Source organism: Aspergillus wentii (genome assembly GCF_001890725.1).
Source record: "Aspergillus wentii DTO 134E9 unplaced genomic scaffold ASPWEscaffold_10, whole genome shotgun sequence".
NCBI lineage: Eukaryota > Fungi > Ascomycota > Eurotiomycetes > Eurotiales > Aspergillaceae > Aspergillus > Aspergillus wentii.
The window spans coordinates 925,351-942,157 of record NW_024467841.1 but is presented as its reverse complement, the minus strand read 5'-3'; the positions used below and the strand labels follow the sequence as shown (position 1 = coordinate 942,157).

At 34.1% G+C, this 16,807-nt stretch overlaps 3 protein-coding genes across 3 annotated transcripts; 1 reads left to right on the top strand and 2 right to left on the bottom strand.

Moving 5' to 3' along the window:
• Positions 1–531: 531 nt before the first annotated feature.
• ASPWEDRAFT_46795 (GPALPP motifs-containing protein 1) lies at positions 532–1,806 on the bottom strand. Its single transcript, XM_040836844.1, has 2 exons — positions 1,048–1,806; positions 532–974 (listed from the first exon to the last, which is right to left on the bottom strand). The coding sequence occupies exons 1-2, from the start codon at positions 1,624–1,626 to the stop codon at positions 777–779; spliced, it is 777 nt and encodes a 258-aa protein (XP_040683735.1). The 5' UTR covers positions 1,627–1,806; the 3' UTR covers positions 532–776.
• Positions 1,807–10,056: 8,250 nt separating this feature from the next.
• Positions 10,057–12,768, top strand: ASPWEDRAFT_46794 (uncharacterized protein). The gene is made up of 3 exons (XM_040836842.1): positions 10,057–10,095; positions 10,217–10,244; positions 10,315–12,768. Exon 3 carries the CDS (start codon positions 10,546–10,548, stop codon positions 12,454–12,456), a length of 1,911 nt encoding a protein of 636 aa, XP_040683734.1. The 5' UTR covers positions 10,057–10,095; positions 10,217–10,244; positions 10,315–10,545; the 3' UTR covers positions 12,457–12,768.
• Positions 12,747–16,263, bottom strand: ASPWEDRAFT_46792 (uncharacterized protein). Its single transcript, XM_040836841.1, has 4 exons — positions 14,645–16,263; positions 13,473–14,593; positions 13,261–13,343; positions 12,747–13,199 (listed from the first exon to the last, which is right to left on the bottom strand). The coding sequence occupies exons 1-4, from the start codon at positions 16,106–16,108 to the stop codon at positions 12,862–12,864; spliced, it is 3,006 nt and encodes a 1,001-aa protein (XP_040683733.1). The 5' UTR covers positions 16,109–16,263; the 3' UTR covers positions 12,747–12,861.
• Between the last annotated feature and the right edge of the window lie 544 nt (positions 16,264–16,807).

Genomic DNA, 16,807 nt, shown 5'->3' with positions numbered 1-16,807 from the left:
CTTCTTACTAGGACATTAAATTAGCAGTTTTAATTAAAATTAATAATTTAGAGCTTATTTCTTTAAGATATATAGTATTATTCTAGATTTTCTTTAGCACCTTATAGATATCTATTAAAGAATTAGAATTTTTATATCTACTTTAGGCACCTATTATAAAGTTCTTAACCCCCTAGTTAAAGCTTAATAGCTCTATATTTTAGAGGGGGTTTTTTTTATAGCTTTCTATATACTAGTATATATATTATATATTATTTTATATATCCTTTATACTAATGAAATAGTACTATAGTTCTTTTAAAGCTACTATAATAGTAGTCTGTATTATTACTAGAGAAGTTATCTCCTTATTTTCCACTAGCAGTAGCTAGAGTTAAATAAAGTTAAATAAATTCTGAGCTAGAACTAGCTTATGGTTATTATGAAACTTTAAATTTTTGATTTATATAGAAAAGTTATTTTCTAGCTATATGGGATTACTACCTATATAGAACCTGTGTAGCAGAGTATTAATACTAATAATACAGTATTGCCACCACCAGGCCTGATATACATATATTACTTTATCATGAATATCATATTATCTACATATCCTAACGCTATTTTACACAACACTATTTATTTAATCAAGTCATTGACTATTTCACTGAGTATTTCAATGAATTTTCACATAATTTCTTCCCCTCTCATTAATAGAGCTTCCTGCTAGCCCTATCATGTTGTAGTTTAATTCCAGTCCTTCCTTAAATCGCGTAGGTGGAAGGCAGCCCCCCAGCTCAGAGAAATTTGCCCCCTGCAAAACGGGAGCTAAAGTCAGCCGCCTTATCAAGAATTTGTCGTCTTTGGTGATTGTTTATCCTTGAAGAGGTACTCATATCCTTCTCCCGATCGAAAGGACGTGTGCTTGGGTCATCATTTTCACACTCTTTTGAAAGACATGGAGCGCCAGGTAGTGCATCTTTTCTTGTGGCTTCCTATCGGTCTATTAAATTTTAATTCTCATGGAGAAGGGGTAGGGAATCCAAGCTGGCTTCGCTCATAACTCACATTATATTTATGTATTCTGGCTTTTGCTAGCTCAGTCACCCTAGATACCTGGGCAGCATGGTCCTGACTGTCTGTCACCGTTGAGCCACTGATACCCAAAACCTTATCCTCTAAGCGTTTTATTTTTTGCTCTGGACTCTCAGTCCATGATGAATCTATCTGGCCTCCGGGCGCGGCCCTCCCTGGTTTCCCTGTCTGAAATCCCCGGCTTCGCAGTTTGGTTGAATCGATTCGCGAGGACCAATCCGTAGCACCTGGAGGTTGTAACATCCACTTATCCCGTTGGAATCCACTACCCTGCATAGGAACCTCATGAGTAGATGGATCGGGCTTTCTATCCGCGTCATCTATTTCGGATAACACAGGACCTGCAGGAGGCAAAACTGGCCCAATATCATCATCACTATCACTCTCGCTTTCAGACGCAGTGTTTCCATATGACCCATGTAAGGAAGCTGCGGACGATGGAAGAACTGGCCCTGCTATCCTGCGTCGCTTGCTGGTTGTCTCAGGGCCGGGCGAAGTATCATTATCATCATTGGAAGCCTGACGAGTCTTGCGCTTTTCAATTTCCTCCATGTTTTGGGGGAGGGGGGACATGAAGTATAGTGAACTAGTGTCAGACCTCTTTCAAAGTTAATCATCAATAGTTTTTGGAGTAGTAAAACTGAGAGAAATGATGTAGTTACTTGGTAGGTATTATTAATGATAATAACAAGCCACTCGGGTATTACAATTTTTAGGGGGGCTCAGATTGACATCGCCCCCATTAAATCCTTCCAGGCATTATGGAGTAATTGAATTACTAGCTGCACTTACTAATTGGATTATCTTATCTATATAGCCAATGATATTCACCTATTTTTAATCAATGGATAATGGGGATGAAGTATTTCATTAGTAATTTATATAGGAAAACAATGTATTTAGTACTAAGCCTAAATAACTCTATGGATTACCTATCTGGTGTATTATATGTAGAATTATTTTTATAAAGTAGATAATTATATATATAGATATAAGTAAATAGGTTATATATCTTTAATACTATAGTAGATAAGTATTTAAAGGTTTATAACTCTAAAGTTCCTTCCTGATTAGTAATCTTATATATAAGATATAGTAATATAATAATATACCCTTAAATCTATTACCTCTATTTCCTTATTCTATATAGCTCTTAACCTCTATAGTTCTTTAAAATCTATAAAATTTAATTAGATTAATAACCTTAATAAAAGTATCTACTACTATATTATTAAATAAGATATATTTAGTAATTATATTTTAAATCTAATAGTAGGTAATATTAATATACTTTATTCTAATATAAAACTAAGTATTATAAGCTAGTTAGATAGTACTATTACTATCTAAATTGATACATATAGGTCCAATACCTTTAAAATTAAGATTCTTAAAGATATATATAAGCTAGAAAGCTTTCTTATTAGTAATAGCAATAATATAATACTCTGTCTCTCTATTATTATGATGAAAATAAGGGTGGGTCCTGGCTATGATTAATCAGATAAATTTAGCTATTAATTATTAATTATTATATAAGATAAAATATATTATAATTTATTACCTAGTTTTTACTCCTTTTATAGCTATAAAAGAAAATCCTATATAATATTTATAATAAAAATCCTTATTATATTTTTATATATATCTTTAATTACTTTTTTATATAGATCCTTTCCCTTTCTCTCCCCCCTATTATTAAATTTATAAGTATTAATAACTATTATAGGTATTTTTAGTCTATAATTAAATATATAATACCTATTAAGTAAGTTCTTTTAATTATTCTATCTATATAATTACTTACTTATAGCCTCTTTTTTAGAAAGTCTAAGCCTTTATAATAATTTTACTTCTTATAACTAACTTAATTATATACTTATAGCTACTTATAAGTAGCTATTCTACCCTCTTCTTTATATTATTATTTAGGTTATCTATAGGGAACTAAATTTATAAATTAATTACTTTATAATTCTACTTCTCCTTCTTAAAGATATTACTATTATTTATAAGTTTTTTAAAGCTATCTTATAGATATTACTTCTTTATAAAGATAAGATTATCCCTTTACTCCTCCTTCTTAATCTATCTCTATTCCTCTTTTAATATATTATATACCTAATCTTATAATAACTCTAGCCCTAGCTATAGCTTCTCCTATCTATTCATTAATTAGTTTCTAATTTAGATTCTATTATTAATAGCTATACTATCTTAGCCTAATAAATATACTTTATAAGTACTATTATATAAAATATTAGATTAAGAAGTATATTTCAAACTCTTTAAAGGTATAACTATATTTTAATAAGTATTATACAAGTAAGAAGATATAATGTAATCAGACAATGAACCGCCAGGATAACAAGCCACTGGCAGTTAACTGCCGCTACCACTGAAATACATAAGATTTAACAATCCTATTAAAATTGAAGCTTTTTAAAGCGTTATTTTTAGTATAGAAGCTCTATCTAGAGATAAGAGGTTAAGGCTTACTATCAAGGCTTTTAATAAGGGCTAATTCTCTTTAAAATAGGGGTGTGCTAATACTTTTAATATTAAGATAAGTACCTTTAAAGGCTACTTAAAAGGGGCTAAATCCTATAGTATCTTAGAGGCTAATTTAAGAAAGCTTTCTAATATAGATAAATTAGTTTTAAAGTAAAAGATTCTAGATATAGACTTTTAAGGCTGTCCCCTTAGTATTACTAAAGTATACTACCTTATTAAGCTTTTTCTTACTATAATATTAAAGCTATCTAAAGCTAAAAATATATTTATTAATAAGAAATAGGTTAATCAATTTATCCACTACTATAAAGCTAGATTAAAGTTAAAATATATAAGAAGATATAACTATTAATATATAAAATATAAAGATCTAAAGGTTATAAAGCTATAGTTTAAATTAGTTTAAAATACTATATAAAATATAGTATTCTTAAATAGGATATATATAATATAGATAAAACTAGCTTTTAAATAGGAATAGCTTTAACTATAAAGGTTATCTATAGTTTAGAGTCTAGAGAAAAATATAATAAGAGAAGTAGTTTAAAGCTATTCCTAGTAATTATTAGATTAGTATAAGTAAAGATAACTAGATAATAGATAAATTTAGCTTTAAATAGCTTTAAGCATTTAATAAAAATATAGCTTTAAAAACTATAGGCTAATATTACCTTCTTATTCTTAATAGCTATAGAAGTTATTTAATACTTAAATTTAACTAATTTTTTAAAGAGAGGAATATTATTCTATTTTATATATCTCCCTATTTATCTTATGAGCTTTAACTATTAGATATAGACTATTTTATACTATTAAAATAGCTATATAGCCAGTAGATCTATAATATTATTTAGAATAGTATTAAATTTATTAATAAAGTTAATTTTTTATATTATTATTAGTATATATACTATAGAGCTTTCTCTATAATAAATATTCTTAGTGGCTTTAGGGTAGTTAGTCTAATTCTATATAATCTAGAAAGAGTACTTTTAAAGCCTTAACTTAAGATAAAAATATTAATATCACTATCTATTTTTTATTCTTTATTATAAACTAAACTCTTAAAAAGGTTATAAAAGGTATAGAAATAGTAATCAAAAATACTATTATACTTTAAAAGGAGATATATTAGCTTTATATAATTAATAAGTAGAGGTAGAATAAGAAAAAAGCCTTATAATAATATCTTTAAGAAGGAGACACCTTAATAGGCTAAGAAGGTTAAGATAAAGCTTAAAAATTAACTTAAAAAAGAGAAGAGGAGTTAAATTAGGTATCTTAATAAGTATATTTAGTATACTAGCTACTATACTATAGTTACTATAGTAAAGAAGGTTATAATTATTTAAAATATCTAGCTAGATTAAACACCTAGTAAAACTATATATATTTTATTTATATAGTGTTAGAAAGCTTTGACTTTAATGAATTCATTATCTATATATGCCTTTTAGTGGTGGCGGTGGTCAACCGCTGGCGGCTCATTGTCCCAGCGGTTCATTGTCTAATTATGTTAGTTTAAACAGTTAAAATTTAAAAATCTAAACCTTAGCTAATAAAATGAAGGTTATTTATATAACTAAATATAGAGATTAGTTATAGGAAAGATAGTAAGAAGAATAATTATATAAAGATTAGTATAGTACCTAAATCCTAAAGATTCCTAACCTAATATATTTTTACTCTTTTTATTCCCCTATAATACCTCTTAACCTTAATAGTAGATAAAGAGAAATAGATAATTAAGAATAAAGATATAAATTAGCTATAAGATTATATTTATAATAACTCTACCTCTTCCTTTTTCCTAAAGAAATACTATATTAGGAGATCTTATAAGGCCTATAATTAAATCTAGTATAAGGAAGTTAATATAGTATACTAGTAATATAGGTAATCTATAGCCTAAGAGAATAGAATTAATAGCTATAACTAAACCTAGTATTATTTCTATAACTAGAGATTTAAGTACCTTATATATAAGAGGTACTATAAGAATAGGGGATATAAATAAGACTAGCATATCACATGAGTTGAGTTTGAGTAGAGATTTAGGACTTGATGTTATGGCACCTTTATCAGTGACTGTATCAGGCAGAACTAGGTAGTCAAATGAAATGGATATTCTTATTATAGAGAACTATGATTTACTTATAGGATACTCTTAGCCACTATCTAATAACTAACTATATTATATACTAAAATACTATTTAATATACTATAGATAGTATATAAGATAGTATACTTAATAAAGGATATATAAGGATACTTAGTTTATATACTTAGATAGTTCTTTATAATTAATAAAGTTATTAATCTTATAGTTACCTTTACTAACTATACTAATTATTCTATATATACTTATATATCTCTTACTTAATTAAAGAAGTATATATACTTCTTTGGCCTTAGTTCTCTCTTTACCTACCCTACTATATTCTTAAGTATCCCTAGCTTAAAGGAGTACCCTAATTACTATTAATATCTTTAGATTAGGGTTATAGGTTAGTATTCTCCTAGCTTAACTCATGGGTTTACAGGTTTTAGTGCCATTGTGAGATCCTAGGGTGTGACACTTGACTCATGAGTAAAGGTTTAGGACTTAAACTCATGCTAAGAAGAGTAAGAGTCAGTATTTTTGCTGTATTTTACTATATTTTTAAGCCTCCCCCATATAAAATAGGTGTATTTTTGGTATTATGAGTAGAGTTTTAAAATATTTAGAGCTTGAACTTATAGTATAAGTCCTAAATATTAACTCAAACTTGCCTTATTACTAAAACTCTACTCATTACTTACAAGTAGACTTAACTCATGTGACATGCTAAATAAGACTAACTATAAATATTAAAGCTAGTAAGATAATAGAAAAATAGATAGATAATAAAAAAGAAAAGTAAAGAGTTAAAAAGATATAAGAAAAAAACCTAAGAGAAGAGCTAAGAGAATAACTAAAAGAAGATAATAGATATATATATAAGAAAAAAAAGAATTAGGATAAAAAGTATAGAGGGTAGTTAAAGGTTATTATACTAAGAGTAATTATTATCTAGTTAATTAATCTCCTAGTTCTAGAGCTAAGTAATTAAGCTAAAAAAAGGCCTATATTTATAAATAATACCTTATTTATTAAAAGAAAGCTATTAAGTAAGGTAGCCCTATCCTAGATTATAAATAGAAAGGAAGAAAGAAATAGATAAAATATAAAAGATATCTAAAAGAGTAGGTATATTATAAGATAGTAAGTAAGTTAATAAAGGAGATTAAATAGAACTAATATAAATATAGATATCTATAAAATAGTGGGAAAGACCCTATAAATAAAGTACTATATAGAGATAATAAAGTATAAAGAATAATTTAAAGCCTTAAATACTTAAAAGGCCTTTAAATAATAGTTTTAGGATATCTACTTATAACTAAAGAAGTATCCTAATACTAGAACTATAAAAGAGTAAAAGAAATAGTAGGACTAGGTAATAGAGATTAAAGTAAGAATAGTAGTAAAGAAGAGGGGCATACTAAAAAGAAAGTAATAGATAAAATAGAAATAAATATATTAAATAGTATAGGGTAGTAGAAGTAAGGAAAGGTAGTAAAGATAGTAAAAAGGTTTTATTAGAGTAAAATAGTAGAACTACCTATAGGTAATAAGAAAAAATAATAAATAAGAGAGAAGTGTACAGGAAAGACATGTTAACAGATATATATATATATTTGATATATAGCTAGATATAGCTAGAAATCTCTCTCTTGTTATAATAAAAATAAGGGTAGGTCCTGGCCATGATTAGTCAGATAAATTCAGCTGTTAATGTAATCAACCACCAAACCGCGAAAACCACCAAACCATGAATTTTTTACTTGGCATCCTACAATTTGAAGCTTTTTAACTACTAACACTATTAAATTAAACTAGATACTATATAAATATAAAGCTATTTACTAGGGTAATTTTATATTATATATCTAACAGTCCAGCAGCCACTATAGTATAGTAGAGTATATTAATAAGGTATAAAAGTAGGCTTATTAACCTCCTTATTAAGCTATATATTAAGTTACTAAATATAATAATAACCTTCCTATATAGAGATAAAGAGATTATCCCCTAGAGAAGTATATTTCCTTACCTTCTTCTTTATTTTATACTTATTTTTAGCCTATAGAACCTTAATTTCCTATTAAGGTAGATAAGATTTATATTTATTACTATCTATATAGCCTTTTTAAGATATTAGATATAAGAGACTAGACTACTAGAAAGCTTTCTTTTTTATATACTTTTCTATAAGCTATAAACCTTATAATTAAGCTAGTAAGTATTCTAAGGTATTTAAAAAGTAGATAAGATTAAACCTTTAGTAAGAAGTAGTAGTATTAGTATATAAAGTTAAAAGGTGATTTTTTTAAGAACCTAGTCTTAATTAAGTAGTTTAAGTCTAGTTTCTATAAAGCTATTAGATATATTCCTTAAGAGAAATACTACTTTATATATAGGAGGATATGGGTATAGAAAATCCTCCTTATTAATATAGTTATTTCTAGCTACTATTATCCCCTTAACTAGTTTTCTATATATATATTTAAGTAGCCTAAAAATACTAATATTAAGTAGCTAAAGAAGATAAGATATATATAGAGGTATATAAAGATAGATAATTATATTCTCTTTATAAAAATTATTAAACTCTATAGTTTAATAGCTTAAATAGCTATTAAGAATAAGTAACTATTTTATACTAGTTAAGTATAGTCTTAAAAAAGGTTTATATACCTATTTTAACTATATAAGGCCTATCTTATCTATTATCTAGCTATTCTTACTATTAGTAAGTCTAATCTTAAGGTAAATTAGGCTCTTAATACTATAGAGCCTAGTATTCTTTACCCTTTAAGATAACTACTAGTAGTATAAGAATTCCTTTTAAACCTATATACTTAATAATACTAATCTATTTATAATTTCCCTAGATAATTATATAAGGCCTCTTACTATACTCTATTATAGTAATAACCTTAGAACTAGTATAGAGTCCCATTATAAAGCTAGTTTTATTAAAATTCTAGATATTATCTTTATATATATTATACTCTTAAATAACTATCTATATAGTCTTAAATCACTACTTTAAGACCTTTAGATCTTCCTACTTTATACACTGATAGGTAATTCTTTAATTATATTATATATATAGTTCTATATAATATTTAATAAATTTAGATACCTAGTTAATACTAATAATTTTAGCTGGATCCTATACCTACTTAGAAAGTAAAGTATATACTATTCTATACAAGAACTATAGTTAAATTATAAAGCTATACTAATCTATATTTAATAAGTACTTAATAAGAACTTCTTCTTTAGTATTTATTAATTTATAGCTATTAGTATATATTTTAGAATATAATTAAATACTAGTAAGCTATTTATATAGGGTGCTTTTAGGGATACTAAATATATCCATATATAAGCAGCTTTTAATTTTAATATGACTTTTTTATTCTTATATATAGTAACAGCCATCTGTATATAAGCTTCTTTAGATAAAGGCATTTTATATAGAAATAATAAAGAAAAGATATGTTAATGGGTGTTAAATTAAAAGTTATAGAATGCTAAGCAAAAAATTCACAGTTTAGTGGTTAATTACATTAATTATTAATTATTATATAAGATAAAATATATTATAGTCTGCTACCCAGTTTTTACCCCTTTTATAGCTGTAAAAGAAAACCCTATATAGTATTTATAGCTATAGAAATCCCTACTATATTTCTATGTAAACCTCTAATTACTTTTTTATATAGATCCTTTCCCTTTCTCTCCCCCCTATTATTAGATTTATAAGTATTAATAACTACTATAGGCATTTTCTATCTATAGTTAAATATATAATACCTATTAAGTAAGTTCTTTTAGTTATTCTACCTATATAATTACTTATAATAATTAGTTAGATAAATTTAGTATTTAGTTAATTCTTAATTATTATATAAGATAAAATATATTACTACCTACTCCCCTACCAGCTCCCCTACTATATTAAAAAAAGTAATTAATCTTAACTAGATATTAAACTATAAAGCTTTTATAAAATATTTATTTAAGGTTATTAATATTAAGTATTTATTTTCTTTTCTTTTATAGGGTAGCTTAGTCTATTAGCTCTCTTCTATAGTACTAGTGCTATATTTTACCTACTTTAAAGCAGTGCTCTAAGTAACCCTATATATATATAAAGTTAGCTACAACAGGAATAACAGGTCTACTACTACTACTACTACTACTACTACTACTAGGAGGAGGGGTGTCGCACAGCAATTGTGTGGGCGGGTGGCCGCCAAGCAATTACACGGCTACCCAACTGAGTCCTGCCTAATACTGCTAGGTCCACCTGATACGTCACCTAAGATGGGGAGTGTTCACCTAGAGGTGTAGGATGTTTAAGGACTGCCCAAAACACCTTAAGCTCAAGTATCTACCTATATTATCTTCATCTGTTCATGGTAATTATCCTACTTAGACTTGGGCATACCAGGATTCTCCCCCACCCAGCCACGTCTTCCTATCACACTCGGCTCGATTTCATTGCATTGATCACGAATATTACAGACTAAAAAGTTACAGGAACGAGAAGACTCAACAAGTAAGAAATTATGCTATATCAATCAGGGGTTTACCGAATGTCGAATTATTTGAAACTGACTGCACTGAAGCGCCGGCATACATCTAGACCTGTGTCCAACGTGCCCTCTCATGATTTATAGATACATGGTATCTACCCACCCCCTACGAGAAAGCTTATCTATATTTGTTGGGAAATGAAACGGGAGCTTTGGAAGATGGGCCACTGATGATTCATTGGTGGTTTGCAGTCTTATTTCAATGCCCCAGTTAAATAACAATAAACTTGCAATACCTTTCACCTGCCTGTCATTCCGAGGAAAATGTCACGCAGTGCGGATATCCCATCCCAGTCTGAAACCCCGAGAAGATTCTTAGCTCAGCCCTTCGAAACTTCCTCATGGAACTCCAACAAAGGATACCAACGAATGCCAAATTCAACGGACACTGAGTTATTAAACGAGGCGGCCGAACCAGAAAGCAATTCACCATCGGGCCTACATGCAAGAGCAGGGACTGTGTCGCATCGTCTCTCCCATGACTCAAGCCTATCTAAACCTTGTGAGGGCAATGTGAGCTGCAGTTACTCTAAGTCTCTCGGTGACCATCAGCCGCACCCTATTTCTAAATGGCGAGTTAGGAGGCCTCTCCCGGAGCCAATAGAGACCACGAAAACGAACAAACGACGAGTTGAATTAGAGCCAAGGCTATCCTTAGGCGACAATGACAGGCTGCAGATTGGCCCAAGGAAATTTGAGCCCCAGCTCATAGAAACAAACACGCGCTCGTTTCGCAAAGGAGAACCCTCACGCAACCTTGACCACGATAGCATATCAAATATTCTCTCAGAGCACTCAAACCAAGTAAATACCCATCAATGTGCAGGCCAGCCAACACGCGCTGCTGTCCATGCGGTCCCTGAATCCAAGTTTTCATACACAAATCTTTTACGACGCCAGGAGACAAGGAGGCATTCATATCGGGTTCCAGATCTTCCCGCAATTCCTTCGAACAGTAGCGAAGTTTCCGATGGCTCTGGGCCACCGTCTCTGTCCACCTCCCCGTCTGCTTCATCTGGTGCATCCCCGAAACCTTCAAAAGTAACGGACCGGCGTCGAGAGAGTTGTGATGAAAAGGTATCAGGCTATCTACTTTCACTTGCTGCACGTTCTGCAGAAAAGCAGTTGAAAGAACAGGCACTGGCTGCTTTCCCTAACGAACAAGTTTACCAACCCGTTGACCACTTCGCTATTGATAGAGAAGATGAGTCCTCAAATGAAGGAGAATCGCCAGGTTGTACAGCTAACCAAACCTCTCACCGACGGGCATCTTCTGTGGATCTCTCTTGGGAACTCGAATACATGCGCCAGCATAAAGAGGAAGCGGTGATGAGGAATCGAGCCGTGGTCGAATCTCAGGAATCACAATTCTCTTGCACTGCCATGAGAGCTCACCCCGATTTTCACTGTGCCGAATACCCCGAAGGTTTCCACAAAGAGTCAGCAAGGACTAGGCACGGTGCAAGTCCACCGATGCTGGGTAATGACCTTATTTTCCCACAAAGTCTGTCTCCAGAAACAACTTTATGTGAAAGTGCCACTGGAATTTCCCGTCTCCAAGATAAATACCAGAAATATTGCGGCGGTCTCTGGTCTGCGGATCTTCGCCAAGATTCTAAACGTGGGGGGGGTGGCCTTTGGATGGGAACATGCGGCAAAGTCGAGCTCAATCATAAATCGCAAGACAAATTGCTTCCTGGAGTTGTGACCCCAATCCACTATTTCAATGAAGAATCTCGCATGTGCTTGGATGGCATTAACACAACAGCAAAGCATCTGGACCAACAAACTTCTACCCCTTTAAACCAAGACGCTGGCTTTGATTATAGCATCCCACATGATTCCGGTAAAGAGTTCCATGATGGGGTTGTGACCCAGATCTACAACTACCTTTCATTAGGATACCCGTGCGTCGCTCGTTATTATGACTCTGAACTCAGCAAGATTTCGGGTATCTCAGTAGAAGAACTCAGGCGTGATGATTTAAACACAGATGCTAGGGGTTATTTTGGAGTTACCGAAAACACTAAAGCTAATGGACGTACATGCATGCGTTGGGCGGCTTTGCGTTTATATATACACGAGTGGATCAAGCAACAACCAAGAATGATGGAGAACGACAGCAACTGTGAAGCCTGGGGTGTTCGTGAGCGAAGGGGAAGCTGGGCAGTGTGAAGTAATCCTTTCCTTCTACAATGTCTTCTATGCTGCGGAGTCTCTGAAGAGCCACATTGTCTCCATCACTCACCTATCTGTATCGCCCTTGCCACACCAAGCGATAGTTAGAGAAACTGTTCAACAACACGAAGGGTACCTGGTATCTTGAGGAATTTAGACTGTGCCTGCCCAGCCCATTTTACATCTGTTGCATGCCTACTGGATTCTGCCTTGCTATTGGAAGACTAGGAAGGCACTAAGGATCGCCCATTAGGACAAAATGGGAAATTGAATAATAATGATTTAAATGCACATCGATCAATAGCCAGCTATAATGAATGGGTAAATTCCTAATAGACCTAACGTAACCCCAACCCTCTCCCCGAACTGCCGCTGCTACCACAAATTTAATTAAACAAATCCTTAGGAGAGGCTAGAAGGCTCATTTCCTTGGGTGTTCTTTTGCTCCTTGGCATCTTCAGCAGCAGCAGACCTGCTTAACAGACTTTCCCGGTGGGCTCTTTCATGCACCACTCCAGGGAAAATCTTTTGCTCCGGTAAATCGTCTGGCGTCCCAGTTGTTGGCACAGACCCAGCCCTGGACTCATTAGTTATAGAGGTTAAAAGGCGGGAATCCTGAATTGCGGGTTCATCAACGCAAGTTTTAAAGGCCGGGTTTTGAGCTTCACGTTGAAATTGTGAAGAGCTGTTAGTGGGACTTTGCTGGGGAAGAGATAGTTCCGTAGTTCCATTAGTGAAGGCTAAAACAGACACCCAAGAGATCAGCTCATAATAACAATTGCAGAAAACTAGAAAACGTACAATGGCTTGCTTGATTCGAAGTCGGTTTAGTTGGCGGTATATTGGAGCTGGTTCTATCTGCACGCATAGAGTATCGTTCGATCCTTGACGCGGACGAACAAAATCAGTTATCAGCTAGCACAGCTCATGTGCAATTGGTCTTTCCGGAGTAGAGGAACATGGCCCATAGACCAACATACAAAAAGAAGAAAAAGTAAAGACGGAGCACTTACAGAGATAGTTCTCCAAGCAGAGTTTCATGTCTGAATGCCTTTCGAATATCCGGGACATTGCTCTTGGCCACATTATTTCCAGTAACTCCTGGCCAGCAGCAGTCTGTTCCCAGCCATCTCTCCTTAAGTGAGAGTTCAAAACCACTTTGCATAACAGAATGCTTAGCAAGCTCACACATATCCACTGCGCTAAACTTGTAGATTTGCGCCGCGACTGAATATTCTTCAATTAATGGCTCTTTGGTGAAAGCGAATTGTAGAGGATCATCAGTTGACAAAGATACATTCAAGCCTCGTTTGAAGAAGCTTGCGCATGGATTTTTGTCGTATGTAAGGAAGAGCGCGTTGTTGCTGAGTGGCGACATCGCAATGCCGATTTGGTCGAGATAATATAGATACTGCAGCAACGGAACTTTCCGCAACAATATCCCATGACTGATACTATGACAGCAAAGGAAGCCCACTGCGAGATGATCTGGGTCTCCTGCTTCGCCGCAATGCGGTCTTAGAACGAATGTATTGAAACCTCGTTGCTTTCGCCAATTGTTGAGAGACGCGATGTTGGCAAACATGAAATAGATCCAGTGGCTATAAGGGGGGTTTTGTTTCGTGTCCCATTCTCTTGGGATTGGGTACTTTCTATAGAGTCGGCGCTCTGCTTTGCTTTCATCATCGACACTATCAAATCCAACCACACGCTCCAGGAAGATATGAAGTTTCGGATGACTGCGAGGATCTTTCGTCACTTCGAACAGCGGTTGGAAGACGTTCGTTATCACCTGCTCGAAATTCTCCATCATGCCGCTTGATTTGTATACATCATAGAGACGAGGTACCTGGATGAGCCAACGGACGTTAGGGGAAAACAGTTTATTATCTACCACCCAAGCTGCAAGCTTGTCCCACTCCTGAATTGATCTTCCGTAGATCGAGATACGCCACTCTACCATTTGGTATTTGCTGGATTCCAAATCAGAGATAACCTCTTTGGTTATCTCCGCCAGGTAGCGCCCTTTGATATAATTGTCTGTTTTCAGAAAAATCTCGCGTAGCCGAGACTCCCCGACCGGATTATATTTTAGGTTGAATTTGTCAAAACGGTGGAAGGAATCGGTGTGTGCCTGCGATGTGGTCAGTATTCAAACTTTGATAAGATGCTGTAATGTTCATACATGCATATCAAGGGTATCGATACTTAGGTCATAAGCAGTCAGATTGATGCTTTCAAAGACCTCCTTCAATGTCAAATGCTTCCCATCTCTGAACAGAACAACTTCATCAGGGGACTTTTTCATCTTGCTCTTGATAAATCGAAGAAGATGTTTTTGATTCATGCATGCTGAATGATGAACATGCGTGTCCACTTTCCGAACATTATAAAAATCCCTATGAGGTACTTTCTTGCTATCGGCTACCTCCTGGTATTCATTTAGTAAAGAGTAAAGCTGAAACTTGCCCTCTAGATAAGAAAGACGCTTGAAAGCAAAGCTTTTCGCGGGCCCATCAATCGAAACATCTATAACCGCATCGAGATCCATATAAAAGTCTCGTAAAGAGGGTATTTGGACGATTGGTTCATGTGACTCCGCGCAATTTCCTGGTTTGTAGACCTGGTAAACACTATTGTGATCCAGTTTAAAAACTAGATCTGACTCTCCGGGGAGAGGCATGAATTCGGCCATGTCGAAATCTTCGCCAATGTCCTGGCCCATTTTCCTTCTTTTCTGCCCGCGACTGGAAGAATCACTGGATTTCCCGACGTCCTTGTCATCATCCCAGGCTGGCTCTGGCGGAGGGGGGTAAACCTTCCACCCACGATCGTCCTTGGGGTTATCTCCAGGGCCCTGTAACGATAGACGTATGTATTTTGATCGCCGTTCAAGTAGCCCCTGTATTTTGCGGTAAATCACGTTCAACTCTGAAGTGACTGTATCACTGTCTGCTGTGAAATTCATCCCGCTCTGGGATGTCCCTAACCCGGTAAATGTTGTTTTCGTGCCTTCTTCAGTTGACAGTTGTGGAGCTTGGTCATGAAGAACTCTAGTCTGCATTGAATCATTTCTAGCAGACCGATTAGAGGTAGCGAAACGTCCTTCATCTCTGTGATTGGGGGGAGTGCTATCTTCATTTATGGCTGAATACTGTTCCAAAGAAAGCGGCGAGGTGGATAATGGGGTGTCATCATTACCAGCTAGGGAAGTCTGGTTCCCATAAATTTTTTTGTTGATAGTGTACGTATTGTCCGGCGCATCTTGCGCTGGAGAATTTGCAGTAAAGCGATGCGAAACCATGGGGCTTTGGGAAGCTTCAGTATCGGTATCTCGTGCCACCAGTTGCCGGTGCTGATAGAATAGCTTCGCTTCCGCTTGACTCATGGACTTTTCGTATGCATAATCGTAGGTCGGAGTTTTATGCTGTCTATCTCTGGGCAGGATTTCTCCTGACGGATTTGTGGTTGAGACCGTTTCGGTAATTCCAGAGTCAATACGATCCACTTCATCATCGGTGGGAGTCATGGTCTCAGTGGAACTTGTCTGGTGGTGAGTTTGCAGGAAAGGATCATTTCCAAAAGAGTCGTGAGCTGTCTTGGTATTGGAATTTTGACTGGGGAGGCAGCTGGTATGATGAGACTCCATGTCGCAGTCAAAGCAAGATGCTACTGCGCAGCTGCAGAATAATAGTCATCTGAAAATGATATTCCAAAAATATCTTACTGTGTTGGGTGGGGGTCTTGTGATTCTTGTTGGGCATACTATTTGGATATTATTTAGTGAAATATAGTGGATGAAATATTAAATTAAGCAGTTATTTGATTTTACATAACATCCCTAGGTACCTCCCCTTTAGGTTAGAGTACTTTTCAACAATGCATGGCTGAGCTGACTAAGTAAACAGTGCTGACTAATACCAACGCGGCCCAAGTGACGTACTAGTACTCTACAAACAAAGCCACATTTCTATATCTACTGGCAGGCAGAAAGACCAACCCCCTCTTCCTGTCACCACCATACATTTCTTTAGACTTCTATATCATCTTACTCTCCTATGCAACACTTCTTAATTACTTTTTACCTCTGCTTTTTCTACCACCCCAAGTGATTTTTTATTAAAGCTATTCAAGGTAAGCTAGTATTGGCCCTTTCTATAGGTATAACCCCTATATACTGCTGGGGCATATTTCTTATTTATATTAAGACATGTCCCTAACCACTGATGCTAGTGTGTTAGTGCTTTGTGCATTGGAAGTACTTCTCTAAAATTGGAGGTACTTTTCTAAAAATCCTTAAATCGAGATTACTCGTTGGCAATATATTTGCTCTTCAAGACCAGCTTCT